Source organism: Erigeron canadensis, chromosome 9 (genome assembly GCF_010389155.1).
Source record: "Erigeron canadensis isolate Cc75 chromosome 9, C_canadensis_v1, whole genome shotgun sequence".
NCBI classification, from domain to species: Eukaryota; Viridiplantae; Streptophyta; class Magnoliopsida; order Asterales; family Asteraceae; genus Erigeron; species Erigeron canadensis.
This window is the reverse complement of record NC_057769.1, coordinates 28,854,178-28,870,749: the sequence shown is the minus strand read 5'-3', so window position 1 is coordinate 28,870,749 and position 16,572 is coordinate 28,854,178. Positions and strand designations below refer to the sequence as shown.

The 16,572-nt window shown below is 33.9% G+C and overlaps 1 protein-coding gene across 1 annotated transcript; it reads left to right on the top strand.

The window, feature by feature from the left end:
• The first annotated feature begins 1,645 nt into the window (after window positions 1-1,645).
• On the top strand, window positions 1,646-9,387 carry LOC122583497 (probable acyl-activating enzyme 16, chloroplastic). Its single transcript, XM_043755895.1, has 19 exons — window positions 1,646-1,714; window positions 1,858-1,908; window positions 2,159-2,347; window positions 2,505-2,619; window positions 2,799-2,886; window positions 3,375-3,586; window positions 4,752-4,870; window positions 5,498-5,647; window positions 5,829-5,896; window positions 6,018-6,123; window positions 6,360-6,518; window positions 7,069-7,122; window positions 7,201-7,281; window positions 7,689-7,826; window positions 7,950-8,109; window positions 8,207-8,286; window positions 8,635-8,780; window positions 8,950-9,007; window positions 9,295-9,387. The coding sequence occupies exons 1-19, from the start codon at window positions 1,646-1,648 to the stop codon at window positions 9,385-9,387; spliced, it is 2,136 nt and encodes a 711-aa protein (XP_043611830.1).
• The last annotated feature ends 7,185 nt before the right edge of the window (window positions 9,388-16,572 follow it).

Genomic DNA, 16,572 nt, shown 5'->3' with positions numbered 1-16,572 from the left:
TTCTATCATGAGTAGCTAGGGTATGGTTCAGAGAAATAATAGACTCCCTCTAATCCCAAATTAAGTGTCTTAAGTTGACTTTTTAAGTTTCACTTTTGACCGGGAATATTTTTATTTGTGTTATATAACACTTGATACAATATATATGAATCGATTGAGTTTTACATGTACTTATCATTGATATAAATTTGATCAATTAATATATAACACAACCAAAGATATTTACGGTCAAAATCGAAAAAAAAATACTTTGATCAGTTAAACTAGTACATTTAAAATGGGTAAGGTGGGAATAAGAAAATTTGGGGGAAAATTCGGGCAATATATGTTGCTCCTTTTGGGTCTAGAAAATTGACATATATACACATTTACTATATTATCCCTGTAAAGAAAAATCAAAAGTTGATGAACAAAATTAAATCCACTTGGTTTTGTGGTTTATGTTTGATGATTTGGGTTATATAGTTTATATTTTGTTTGGCCATATGGTATGAGACCGGGCAATATAGTTAAAATAGAGTAACTGTATTATCTCTATCTTTACTACATTATAAAGCATTTGTTTCTTTCAAAATTTTTCAACTTTTCAATAATATACACCGACTAATGCATAAGATACAATACATCTATATGCATCTCAACAACTCATTTTTCTCTCTCCTCCATAAATCATTTTATTGATATAATTCATTCAAAATCTTTTATCTCGAAAAACATACATCGATAAATTATAAAAGTTATATAAGTGTTTTTAAAGTTTTATGCTCTTTCATTAGAGACGTCTTCGATATACTTTCGATGAATTTTTAAATCCGAGGACGGAGCCCACGACTAAGGCATTTGGCTATCACACTCTATGACATATCACCTTCTATGACCTATCACACTCGATGACCTATCACCTCCACCATCTTACCGCCGCAACGTCCGGGGTACATAAGATATGCCATAATAATTTGACTAATTGATCAATGATCATGTCGAACGTCTGAACCCATAATCACTGCAAGGTAGTTACGAAATTTCTAATGCGTCTAGTCTACATATGTTCTCAACTACAAAGATACATAACGATGATATATATAGTTGACAAAAATTGGTTCACTCCTTTGTTTCGATCAACATTAACGCTCTTTAAAGTTTTAAATGGCGATTGCAGTTAAGCCAACCAACAACGTTTTATCACCGTCGTTATCCCATCTCCTGCATCCGTTTTGCTATCACTACCTGCATGCCAACGTCAAGGTCCATGTGCAGTTTCACCGTAGCAAAAGAAGCACTCGTGGGTGTGTCATTTTGTGTAATTATGGAACTGAATTCAATAAGGTATCCAAAAATGAACTTTTATTGTGTTGTTAATTAGACTTGTTTAAAGCTCAAATCACACGTTAAAACTCTAAACATGTATATATATAAGCTTACGGGCTACGCTTATAAATGATTGTCGTATGGTTTGAGGACTAGTGGACTCATATGTTGGGCTATGGACGAGGGGGGCTGAAAACTGTTCATAACTGACGATTGATATATTGTCATATGTTTATATTGTAACAAAATAAACTACTCCATAGGCAAATTCCACATCGGTTGTGGACAGGTCTCAGGAGTGATCTTTAGCTAGGTTCATCTATAAGAATTCGCCTATATGACACAACGCATATGGGGCCACAAATGCACCAGATATAATGAGAACTTTAGAGCTAAGTGTGATCAGGTGAGTGAGAGTAGTATCTAGGTGACCCGGCCGCCCCCATGAAAGTGTGAGTTTCTGTGTCAAATAGGACAATATTGTGGTCATGGTAGGCGGGGTGTTAGAATAAGAATCTCAGTTAATTATCTTCTTATATCCAAATTCAGGACTTTTGTGTTGTAGATACAGGCCCTTTAGTACAAACATCCGACGTCATGGTAATCCTTGAATTAGTTAGCATACCGGTCATTGTTTATGGTTTCAGCTAAAAAGGCATCAATGTTAATGATGACACATCTGATGTTCTGACTCAATGATTAATCTGCTTCGATTGAATGCTTATAGAAAGAGTAGGCCTAAATGGCTAAATCATATAACTTGGTATGCTCAGAAATGCAACGGATGATATAGTAAGCTTGTATATTGTTACAAAGAACATGACCATTCAAAAATACTATTCACTTGCAGACAGAAGGAAAGCAACTTCGAAAGTATGCACCTTTCCTTGAGAGTCCATTACTGTTAAAGAACAATGTATCAACTCTAGAAGTAAAAACAATTCCTGACATTTGGAGAGCCTCAGCAGAAAAGTATGGTGATCAGGTTGCATTGGTGGATCGACGTCATGACCCTCCAACAAATATGACTTACAAGCAGGTGTTCTTTATATTTCCATATCTATTTTTAGCCATTCAAGTTTTAACTGCTTACCTGGTTGATTATTTATGTTACCTTTCTATTTCAACCGGGGAACACTTTTCCTGGTTTCAAAATTTTAAAACAGTTCAATCTGAAGTTTAGTACTGAATTACAGTTAGAACAGAACATATTGGACTTTTCTGAAGGTCTAAGAGTTATTGGAGTCAAGCCTTATGAAAAGATAGCACTTTTTGCTGACAATTCATGTCGATGGATGGTTGCCGATCAAGGTAGATTGTATTCACCCTTGAGGTCTTGTTTGCCATGATGTTGCTTTATGATTGTTATTTTCTGACATTCTTACTGATGGACTTGATATGCACGAATTACGTATATGATTGTATTGTATGATATGCTACATGGGTGATTTAAGAAATTAACAGAGTACCAAAACTATGTTTGACTATAGGTATTATGGCCACAGGAGCAATAAATATTGCGAGGGGATCAAGGTCGTCAGTGGAAGAGCTGTTACACATCTACAATCATTCCGAAAGGTTAGGCATTACCAAACGCATTCTTTTTCTGAAGGTGCTTCAGTTTGTTTGCAGTAACTGTATATTCACGGGCCATTTGAAGGAAGAGTACCTTTAGCTCTTTAAAATCAAATGGATTACTTACTATCTCAGAACGATTGGAATTTTATTGATTATAATAGATGAACTGATAAGCATTAAAACTACAAGGAACAAAATAAATGGTTTTAGCCTGCAATGAAGGTTCACGATATACCATTGGGGCAAACAGATATTCTCAGTAGCATGCTATTCGAGTTAATCTCGTACTTGGATGGTATCACATGAACTAGCATACTTTTACACTAAACAACATCTAAATAAAGTATACTTTACTACGGACTTTATATAGAAAAATGCTGTATAAATATTTAGACAGACAGTGTTTTGCTATGATGACTGCCTACTTTCTTTGAGACTTTAGAGATTAATATAAATCTATTCCTTTTGCAATTTTTTTCCTTTGACAGTGTTGCACTTGTTGTGGACAATCCTGAACTATATCACCGGATGGCAGATGCGTTTAAGTCCGAGGTATCTGTTGGATTTGTCATTCTGCTTTGGGGGGAAAAATCATCCATTGGTAGCCATATGCAGGAGGGAATTCCCTCTTATAGCTACAAGGAGATCATAGATATGGGTCGCAAACATCGTGCCATTTTAGCTGGTTCACAAGATGCACGTAAGTCAATCTACAATAGCTACTAACATTTGATTTTTGTTTGGTAGAAAGTAGCCTTTTAAGTTTTGAGCCCATATTATGAAGCTCTAGAGTTAGTTGCTTTTAGGATATGCTTTAGAATTAGAGGTGTCAGTTTTGACCTAGTTACGGGGTGAGTTATTTTAGGACCACTCCTTAATTAGGACCACATCATCATCACCGACCACCACCACCACCACCATGATCATCTCTGACCACCACCATGGTCCTCCGGCGATGACGACCACCGCCGTCGCCGGAAAATCATGTTTAAGTTAACTTACACATGTGTAAGTTGTATATAACTTACACATGTGTAATTAACTTAAACATGATTTTCCGGTGGTCGCCGTCACCGGAAAATCATGGCGGTGGTTGGTGATGACCATGGTGGTGGTCGGAGATGATGATGATGATGATGTGTAAGTTACAATTTACACATGTCCTAATTGGTCTTAAAATAAGGAGTGGTCCTAAAATAACTTGGACCTAGTTACTTATAGATGAGTCAAGTAGGGTAATATTTTATATAGCGCCTCAATTCCTCAAACTGGTAAGATTGAAACAATCATCTTAACAGAAAATATGTCAAGTAGGTCGAATGGTCAAAAGTGTCTCAAAGTCTCTTTTAATGCCCAACCTCCTAAAAGGAGTTGGTTTTCCTATCCTGGTTACCGGGGGAGGGCGAGTCTTTTGACTTAAATGTACGCGGCCTATTGGGGTATTACCGTGGCTGTTTCCAATCCTTTTCCCTAACCACCCCTAAGATGTTACCTAGTGAGGTTCGAACATGTGGCCTCTTTTGAGGACAACCTCCTAAATCATTTAACTAAATTACCAAAGATTAAATATTGAAATAGCATAACTTTGAAAGCATACTTGACACCCTAATCATTTAATGGAAGTTATAATTCTTGAACAAACGTGGTTTGGGTTAACCTGAACCAAACCAAATTACCCATTATGATCTGAAGTTCTAATCATGTTTAGAACCATACTCAGACAGATATCTTTTTCTCATCTTTTAGAACATTAGATTAAATATGCAAAGATTGGACAACTGTATCTCTGAACTTCAACTTCAAAATCATAAGAATTTTGCCTGTTATATTCGGTGTAAATTATGACTGAGTTTATGGATGTTTAGGAGAAAAGTATATTTATGAGCCCATCAAGCCTGATGACATTGCTGCTCTTATATACACAAGCGGGACAACTGGCAACCCAAAAGGAGTAATTCTTACACATAGAAATCTTTTGCACATGGTACAAATGTGTATCTGTTGAACCTTCTATTTTAATCAGTATGCTTTGACTTGCATATGTCAAAGAGCCTCTTAATAATGTCTGATGACTGATGTAGAATAAAATTCCGTTACTAAGACGTGGCAAATTCAATCTTTTTATTTATGAATGGGTTGCTTTGGGTTTAGTTTTATCCTCAAGAAGTAAAACGGATATTATTATAGCCGTTCTAAAATACAAAAAAGAAACGGGTCAAACAGGTTGAAGGTGACCCGATAGTGTTTGTTTGATACTTCAGCCTCCTAAATCATTTTACTAAATAAATTCTGTTTCAAGTACAATAGTACAGTTTTATAACCACTTTTAAGGCATTAATTGTTTGAAAATGGGAAAAAGTGTCTGTGGCTTAACCCAATCCGATTCAAAAACTATGTGTTTTGATCCATTACCGAATCAGCCGGAGCTGCCTGTTTTGTCTCTAATGTTAGTACGTGACCTGTATCTCCCTTCTTTGTCACTCCAGTTTTTTTGTTGCTGAGTATGACATAACGTTAGACTACTTGTACTGGTATTATAACTGTTTCAAATTCAGTAAGAGATCGCAATGAAAGTTCATGCTCTTCCGAATATGCTTCCATGCTTTTGCAGGTTCATCATTTGTATGAATTTGTCCCTGCTGGGCCCAAGGATAGATTTTTTAGCATGCTTCCACCTTGGCATGCATATGAACGTTCTAATGGATATTTTATACTTTTTTACGGAGTTGAGGTAGTATATACAAACGTCCAACACTTGAAGGTATATTCTGACTCTGGCTGTTGGACTTTGTTAAAGATCGATACTGGAGAATATATTAGGGTGCTATTTTCTTGTGATCCCGATAATAATTTCTTTTTAATCAGTAAATATTTTCTTTTGTTTGCTAATTCACACTAATTCTGTTTATCTACATTCTGATATGAATTTAGTTTCGTTGTAGGATGATTTGACGCACTATCAGCCACATTATATATGTTCTGTCCCTCTAGTATATCAAAGTCTGTACAGGTATATCTTTCATGATTCTCGAGAAATTCAAACTGATCCGATATAAGAAAGCAATATTTCAGCTAACTGATTTGGTAGGGAGAAATGGAGAATCTATTGAAATGTATTTCTTGCTCTGCAGTGGGATCCAGAAACAAATATCTACCAGCTCGGCCATTCGTAAGCTGGTTGCACTTTCATTTATAAGGATCAGTATGACATATATGCAGTTTAAGAATATATATGAGGTTCAACCTTCAGCATTTCATCAAAATTCGTCTTCTGTTTTTGCTTTGAGATGTGACAGTGAAGTTAATGTCCATGCAAAAGTTTAAAATCACCTTGTTGCTACTTGTAGTTACCGACAAGCAAAAGGATTGTTACAAATGCTAATGACATCAACTTAATAAAACTTGTCTAAGGAAATTTTTTTTTAACTATTGTAGAATCTAATGACCTTATTACTCTTCTGATTCCCTTGCAGGGTAAAACATTGTCAAGAAACCCGAAACAACCTTCTCATATTGCTGCAATGTTGGACTGGCTTAGTGCCGGGGCTATGGTTGCAATTTTGCATCTATTGCATGTATTGGCTAAGAAGGTCGTATACGATAAAATTCACTCTTCTATTGGGATTTCAAAGGTCTGATGTTCTTTCCTTATCATGGTCTTCTTGTATCTAATTTTAATGGAGTGTTTTAATGCAAACATTATCTTTATATTCCAAGTTGCTCAGACCGATCATATAATCGTAAGTAACATACATTGGTGTAACTTTCTTATCATTTGAGGTAGCCATGTCCCATGAGGCCATGATGATTCTATCATTTATGAATGGGTTTATGTGGTTAAGTTTTTATCAGTAATGGGTCAAACGGGTCAAATAACAAAACTTTGCTTGAAAGGAAATGGGTCAAGTGGGTCTTACCGAATGAAATTAACAGACTGTATATTTAATGCATAATACACCCAAATATATTCAAAAAAATTTGAATAAAAATCGTTTCTTGTCAATCCAACCCAACTCACTTCCATCAATAAAAAACTTACCTGTTTAATTCATCAACTAACCACTCGCCCACCCATTTTGCCACATATATCTCATATTTGCTATGTGGGATGTCCCGATTGTAAACAGTGACTAACGAAGCATTAAATGTTTTCCTAATTAAGATGTATGTCACCCTATACAGGCCGGAATAAGTGGGGGCGGTAACTTGCCTTTGCATATTGACAGATTCTTCGAGGTTTGGAACTACTGACTTTTGTTTAAAAACCATATGAAAGCATAGATAAATAATGTGCAAATGTTTATGTAATTGCAGGCAATTGGCATAAAAATTCAAGTTGGATATGGACTAACAGAATCATCTCCTGTTATATCCGCTCGGCGACCAGATTGCAATGTAACATACCAATCTAAATGTGACCTTTTTGATTATATTTAACTGTTTCCCCAATATTAACCAACTAATTATGTGCACATCAGTCGATCTGGGTTATATATATTTTTTCTAACGGATCAGTTTGTTCCCCTAAACTATATACAAAATGCATTAAATCTCATAAAATTTTCTTTTAAAGAAAGTATATCATTATTGTAATAATGGTCTTTGAAATCATAACTAACACATCTTTTACTAATATAAAAACCAAAAAAAAGACCAAAAAGTTGTACATGATGAAATGATCTAGACCCATACCAAAATTGCTCCATTTTGAACGGTTGCCCAACCCAATCATTTTGCCGTCTCTATATTTACTTCTGGGACTATACGACAAGTTGACAACATCATAGATGTGACATTTGAAGGTTATTGGATCAGTTGGGCATCCAATGCAGTATACAGAAGTAAAAGTTGTACATGATGAAACAGGTGAAGAACTTCCCCCTGGTTCAAAGGGAATTGTCAAAGCCAGGGGACCTCAGACCATGCAGGGTTATTACAAGGTACCTCAATAAGTTTTGTATACAAAGGTGCAAAAAAGCTCATTGAATTATTACGAGTAGTTTCTTTTAGGTTTGCTGAAGTTTTCATGGTGATTTGTTTGTCTGCGTATATGTATATAATAGAATCCAAAGGCAACAAAGCAAGCGTTAGATGAGAACGGTTGGTTAAACACTGGAGATATTGGTTGGATTACCCCTTCCCATTCGGTGGGTCGAAGTCGTAATGCTGGTGGGATTATTGTCCTTGAAGGACGTGCCAAGGATACTATTGTCCTTTCAACAGGTAATCAACTCACTGGAGGTGTAATCGTGTACTAATGACCTAGTCACTATTATCTTTTCATCACATAATTTGATCAAATATTTCTAATGGGTTCCAGGAGAAAATGTTGAGCCAGAAGAGCTTGAAGAAGCTGCTATGAGAAGTACTTTAATTCAACAAATAGTTGTCATTGGCCAGGTAACACTTGAATATCGGGCGGGTTGGGTAATTGGTCAAAATGTGTAGGTTCGTGATGAACAACAAACGCTTTTTATGTGTTAACTTACGTCATACACATAATTTGAAAAATCTTTGTTATAGTAAGCTAAATTCTTTGAATAATTGATTCAAGAGGTTGTATGCTTTCAAAGTATTCTTTGGCTGAATTTGACCCATTTCATTTTAGTCAGAATTTTTATTTATTTGACACAATTTAGATACCAAATTGTTACATCTACTCTTAACATTGCATGACTTGTTGGCGTCAAACCATCAACATAACACGTGATACTTATTTCAATCTGTTGTACCACAAATGACAATCAGGATCAACGTCGCCTTGGTGCTATCATTGTCCCAAACAAAGAAGAAATTATGTTGGAGTTAAGCAAGTTGTCTACTTCATATCTTGATATGGCTGAGCTAAGCAAGAAAAAAATAGCTGGCTTGTTATCTGAAGAGCTTAGGAAATGGTAACAAAAACTTCACTTGTAATATTTCTGCAGTCACACATACTACTACTATGAGTCTATGACTAACTGTTTTAAGAAGTATAGAAGCTTTAAATCTAGGGTCTAATCAAAGATGGCCTAAATACTAGTGCTGTGAGTGTATAACTAAGTTGATATAGTTTTCTTTTAGGACATCGGATTGCTCGTTTCAGATTGGACCTATTCTTGTCATTGAAGAACCTTTTACGGTAATTTACATGAACCATACTCTTTAATCTCATTTGAAGTATTGGCACATCACTAATCATCAGGTTGGACTCTTTCATTTCTACTCGGTTAAACGAGTACAATATGTATACACTTGGAGCAAACTGTTTACATGTTAGACTCATATGACTCGTTTATTGATATAACCTCTTTGATGAGTTATATCATACATTGATAAGTGAATAGTTCAAAATTGTGGCTTCTCAAACCTAGAATACAACCAAGTTCTTTCGACAACATCTTAATGACAACCATTTTGGAATTTCAGATTGACAATGGTTTGATGACCCCAACCATGAAGATCAGGAGGAACCAAGTTGTGGAACTATATAAAGATCAGATACATGATTTATACAAGTGATCTTGTATAAAATTTAAATACATATACTTTTGGGTGGACTGGCTAGTAATTATAATTTGCATTTTTGCAAGTAATAATAGTACATCTTTCATGCCAAAAAAGTTTGGACTCACTTCTCTTGTCCATTAAGCTTAGATGGCATGCTTTGCGTGGTTGTATTTCAAGCTTTCCAAATTGTACATATATTTTAGCGATTATTACCTATGGATGTAACCAACTATGACTAAATGTATATGTTATATAAAGATATCGTAAAATGTCTATGTAATGTAATAAGCTTTCAAATTTTGGTTATTAGATGTACCCGTGTATATGTGGCAACCATATAAGCTACCACATGTAAATTTTTTATTGGTCGGGTACATCCAATAATCGGAATTTGAAAGTTCATTACATTGCATAGACATTTTACAAGATCATTACATAGCATAGACATTTGGTCATAGTTAGTTACATTAGAGACAATGCACATGAATGAAGTTTCATACACAATATGATAAGGCGCCTGGTATCCCGACCATATTTTTGGTAACCCGACCAGACTATTAATGACGGGGGGCCACTTTTACTCTACCAGATTTACCATAAAAGACAGGGGGGCCCACACTATTTTGGAGCGATATGGTCTAGATACCAAAAATGTTGGTCGGGATACACCAGCCGTATGATAATTCATTGAAAGTTATTTAGATTCTAAAATACTAATCCCTTTTATAATTAATAATCTTTATTTCTAACACTATCTACCAATAAACTAAAACAGGATTGAGATGCTTTTGAAAGGACACGTGGCGTAATCTTTGATCGACACGAGTTCTTTTAATTTATTTATTATATTAAATTAATTTTTTAATTGTATATAGATTCAATTTCCTTATTAGACTTAGAAATCAACTCTAACCTTTGGCTTATATTCATACAAAAGACATTATAACCTTATTTGATTGATTGTTTTCTTATTAATAAATTGTCTTTTTTTTTTTTCTCACTTTTTCAACTCCTATACTCTGTATTACTTATAAGTTATTAACATGAAAAATTCAAAAATTTGGGTTTACAATCCGAAATCATAAGGCTATTTGTCGTCATCCATTATGCTTACAAGTTCCGATTTTGATGTGATTCTAAAAATATAAGGTAAATCAAAAACTCCAACTAAACATATATTATATTTATCATTACTAGGGTGAGTATGGTGTGGTTTTTAGTCAAAACCAAACACCAAACCATCATGTTGGGATTTTAAAATTTTAAAGTATTTGTAAATGATTTGTAGCGGTTTTCTTTTTTCGGTTTTATGGATTGGTTTTTAGTTTTAAGTGGTTTGGGTTTGTTTTTTTTTTCTTAAACACGAGATTAAACAAGAACTACACGACAAGATATTCAACTACATGGTTTATAAAACAATCATTTAGTAACTATACCAATCTAAAAAGCAAGATATCCAACTACATGCTTTCATGCAAATTTTAATATTAGTTTAATTAATATATATCTTTATCTGTAACTTAATGAAAGAGAGCATGTGTTTTGAAGTTAAATTTGATAGTTCTTTTTTGATTTTATTCTTATTATTTTAGCAATTGAATTTTGTTATGGATTATTTAAATAAACTTTGATCGAGTATGTGGACCAATCACCAAAAAAGGAAAAAGAAGAAAGAGAAAACATAACTTGATTTGATTGGTTGAGAATTTGTTTGTAAACATTTATTTGTAAATTGTTTGTCAACCTAACATTTCTCTTTCTAATATTGTGTCAGACATTTTGAGCGGAAATCTTCTGAAAAAAATCATAAAAAACCGAAAAAAACCAAACCACAATACCACCCCATAGTGAAAAACCGATTTTATGGTTTTTGTATTTAAAAAAACCAAATTAATGGTTTGGATCTTGGATGCATATAAAAAATCAAACAAACAAAAAAACAAACTGAATCGCATTACACATATGTTTGTAACCATTTGTTTGTAATTTATTTGTGTATGTAGCATTTCTCTATTAGAAAAATATACACTATTCAATTAGGGCAATGATAACAATTCATGCAATTACAAGATCCCAATAATTGCAAGAAATAGATGGACAAGTGCAACAAGAATCAGTTTACGAAATGGAAACTAAATTATCTTCCGTCATGAGATTGAGCATCAGCTTTCTCGTTGCTTTCTCTGCAATAAGACAAACAAAAATAGATATAGATCATATTTTACGCTTCCTTAAGCATCATTACACAAGCACGCATAAACCATTGTGCAAACATCGAAAGGGAAATGCTAGATAGTTAGCAAAATGAATATCTAGAAGACTAGGCTGATCTCCCATAGGTTTGATATGACAGGTTGGAGCAGATTATTGACAGCAAGTTGTCAGTCCGTGAAAAATTCAATAATTCCAGTTTTACAACTTCTCATGAAGCATCATCATTAACTAAAGGGTATTTTAGACATTAAATATTATGTACATGAATAAATACTGGTGCAAAAGCTAAAAAACAAAACCCCAGTTATGTTACAATGTAGTCATTAATGATTGGACATATAAATACTGGTCTAAGTTCAAAATCTTCAAGAGAATCAAGATATGTGAGAGTGGGACAATTGGGGTAAACTTTGATATTAAGCAGATCATATGGGGTACGGGAACTAGCTTAGAAGGAGCGTTAAAAAAGTTTCCTAAAGTATACTCTTTAAATGCATAAAACCTAGTACACGTGGCACCAATTTTTCCCAATATCATTAATACGCTTCCAAATCACTGTCATGATCATCTGGTATTCATGACTGCATACAACAAGAAATAAATTTTTTTGTGGCAAAAAAAGAAAAATCACTAAGTTATTTGTTTGTAAATGTAAAAAATACAGATAAATCACACTAGTTTCTTGAAGCCATTGCAATCTCAGCGAGAAGCGATCCATGGGGACCCCAAGATTCAGTACTAGTTGCATCAAGAACCTAGGGAAACATAGATTGAAGCATTTATAATTCGTTCATATACATAAGCTATAAGGAAGAATAAAATAAATCACCTTTTGTTCTATGGAAGGAACTTTAATAACTTTTTTATTGACTCCTCTTTTACTGCAAGAATAGAATCAGAAAATCAATACTTTGTATTTGAAATATGTCGGAAAAAATAGCCTAGACGTACAGGTCCCTGACAGTTTGATCGAAGGCCTTCTTCATTGTCCAGAAGAAGGATTTAAACACTCTTTAATTTAACTGTAACACCCTAAGAAAATATTCTGGTTAGGGGAAATTCGAGAATTTAGAAAGAATATAAAGCTCAAAATGATACTGGAAAAGAACACAGTTTGTAAAACTACATATCCAAGTTACTTAGTTACATCGAGCAGAGAAGGAAATGATTCCCGACACGAGACCATATTAAGATATTTATAAAGCATAACTTAATGTAAAAGTCCCAATGTCATTCACAATAATTTAACACAATCCGTTCTAACAGCTGACAAGATGAAAACTTACAACGAAATGTGTGAAATCCAAAAACTTTGTCCACGTGACAGAAGTCGAGTATTTTTGGCACTCAACTTTCGACTCTTTTGATGATAGTGATTATGATTCTGAATTCTGCTCTTTTTTTATGTACTATAAGGCACACCCTTATCGACAACAGCCTGGAAATTTCCAAATAATTCAAGAAAAGAACATTCCATACTAATAATCGCCACTGCTTGCACAGAGTAGCAATGTAGCATGTATTATGTAATGTAAAAACAAACTAATTATCACCACTAGACTATATGCAAACACATGTAAACTATTTCCTACAGATTATGACTAAATCAAAAAAAACAAATACTCCAATATCTAATCGAATCTATATCTAAATCTATACTATCTATATCTATATCTATATCTATACTATCTTATAAAACATTTTGCCCTTTTTTAAAATCTCAATAGATGATTTGAACTACCAAAACTACCCCTCCTCTATATTCACTAATTTAAACATCTTAACCTAATTTACCTATAAACCCTTAAATCTCAACCACTCATTATTCTCTCTCTCCTCAAATTTCAACCACTCAGTTTTTTTTTCTCTCCTCCATAAATTATTTTATTCCTCTAATTCATTCAAAATCTTTTATCTCAAAAACCGTATATCGATAAATTATAAAAATTGTATGGGTGTTCTTAAAATTTCATGTTCTTTCATAAGAGATGTCATTCGATATACTTTCGACGAATTTTTAAATCCGAGGGCAAAGCCCGTACGGATAAAGCATTTGCTATCACACTCTATGACTTATCACCTTCTATGACCTATCACCCCACCATCCGCGATGCGCGGCACTTTCTCTAGTTTTTAATAATAATCATTACTATGCAGTTTTTTTTTAACAATTACTAATAGCTCAAACAGCTGATAATTATACAACACAAATTCTAATCTATTCTATTCTATACATATAAATATACATACATATATATACACACACATACATATAATCATAATTCATTAAAACACAATAAGATCTAATTGCTAATACTATTAACAAGCAGATCAAATAACAAAGTGAGATCATATACCTGGTCAAAGTGATGGACTTGAGATCTGAGGAAAAGTCAAAAGAGGTAGTATAAGAAAAAGAGGTAGTATTGTAAAGGGCGATGTTAGTAAGATTATTATTGGTCAAACCAATTATTTAGGAATCCATTTTAGACAACTAATTATTACTGTATTACAGGTATTTCTAATTCTCTCACAAATTTCCATTTTCCATGCGTATATACTAGCGTGTATTTGGCCGTGCAATGCACGGCCCACTAAAGTCGGTGCAAAAGAAGCTTCGTGTGTTGCATCCCCATCTATTTGTAAAGATAATCTCTCGAGTGTTAGCTTGTTACACACACCACATAAACCAGAACTATATTAAATATGATAGACATTTGGACCAATACAGTAAATTAGGATAACAGAGCTATATTGAATTGACTTGGATCCATTTATGATACAAGCCCCAACATCAGTTATCTTACACAAGATGTTACGAAAATGCAAAATATTACGTGAAATCAATCATCAGAAAACCTTTTAAGGAGCACAAATGACTTTTAACATACTTTCCAAATCACATAGAAGCATGTTGCATTTTGATGAGAGTGTTTACAAACAAGATGTGTATGCACCAATAGCAACTGTTATGAGTATTGATCGCCAAAGGTCCTTGAGCTGTTCCAGTTTGAACTCCATATGATTAATGACTCTGGTAACAGCAACCAAAGCACCAATACATAGCACATGAGGGCCTATATGGGGAACCGTCCATCAAGTCTCCCGTGCGTAAAAGAAAGACGCAACATTTAAATAGATCAATGTGGTTAAAAGAAAGATGAATTGCTAAAAAGTGTATTATGTATAATATGGAATTCTAGAATGTGAATAATAATTATTGCCCAATGATGATAGAAGATGGATAGACTCTTGTGATATAAAAGTGAAGGCTGATAAAACTACAACAAAATTAAAAAAAAATAAAGTATCTTACATGCAGCTCAACCAAGGGAAGAAGAGCAAGTAGAAGGCTAATATATGGTTGTATAGGATATAAACACCTCCTGAAAATCACAAGGGAACATGTTCAGATAGACAACAAACATAGAAATGCACAACACCTGTTTCAGGTTATAAGGTATTCTCATAGAGCTTAATAGAACATAAGGTACAAAACATGGTTGTCAAATACAAAATCCAAGTGAAACACTTGCCTAATGCGGGAGCTTAATAACAATCCAAATCCGAGTGAACCATTAGTTCAAACAGAAGCCAAAAATTAGTTATACGAAAATATGAATTTACAAACAAAGGGAACATCTATTATACATTTAATAAATGGGGTAAAAGTAATAGACCTGGCCAGCCATAAAAAGGTTGCCGCCAATGCGTAACGTAATCAACTTTGGTCTAATTTCCAATTTATATATAGATGTTTTTTTTTTGGGCAGATTGCCCAAAAAACCCATTAATAAAATAAAACATGAAAGTTAACCAATTCTTAAAAATCTTAATTTAAAGTAAATAGTAATATAACTGATATATGTCACTAACTTTTGACCAAGTTGGCTTAGTTTTTAGGGAAATGATATATTCACAACTCAAATTTGCCATCTACAACGATTGTCTGCTTCAAACGGTTGTACATTGTATAGTAAATACATGTATTTGTTGTAAATGGTAAATTTTTGTTGTGAATATATCACTTCCCTAGTTTTTACCTTTAATGATAAACATTGAAACTCGGATGGTTTATTTGGCCCAAAAAGAGTTGAAACTGAAACAGGCACGTCCTCAAAGTTGTTTACCATTTGATGCAGTCATCTGTATATTACAGCATGAGTTGTGCCTCAATCTTAGCTGTTGACCCAGTGGTTGCAATTCTTAGTTTTCCATTGTCACCATCCACACCAACACGAACCTGGACAGTTCTATCTCTCATCTCAGAGTCACATGTCTCTTTCTCTCTCAAAAAAATGTTTCTTGTTTTTTCTTTCCAAAGCGATTTACTGTCATCACATCAAATATACACATACCTCGTCTATGGTAAGGAGCTTCAACTTGGCTGAATAATCAACAATAGCTAAAATAAGGTTAGTTTACTCAGTCAAGGAGTTGCCTCTATGAACAAACTATATCTAGGAACAAAACTACACCAATATCACAAATAGAATTATTTATGAGCCAGAAATAAATCATAGTAGAAGCATAAGATGTACTAAAAGCCTAAATGTGTACCTTCAACTTGGTTTTAAAAAGCGCGCCTCAGGCGCACTTAAGCGCTAGGCGCGCCTAGGCGCAAGCCTTAGAGCTTTTTGGTACTCAAGGCGCAGGGTAAACAGAAAGCGCGCGCTTTTAGGCTTTTTTTGTGAGACTAGGCACTAAAAAGCACTAAAAAGCGTGAGCTTTTTGTACACAAGAGGATTTTTTTATAAAAGTAAGTAATTTTTTTTTTCAATTTTTTTTTTCTTACTTCTTCTTTCACAACAAGATTGATCTCTTCTTTCTTTTTCCTCAACGAGAACAACAATCTTTTGAGAATTTTTTTATAAATACCAAATTTAATCGAAGCCGGACTTAAACGAGTATCTTACTGATGTTGTTTTTGTAATTTATGTGTTACAAATACTCTATAAATAATTTATAAAATTTCTTCATAAG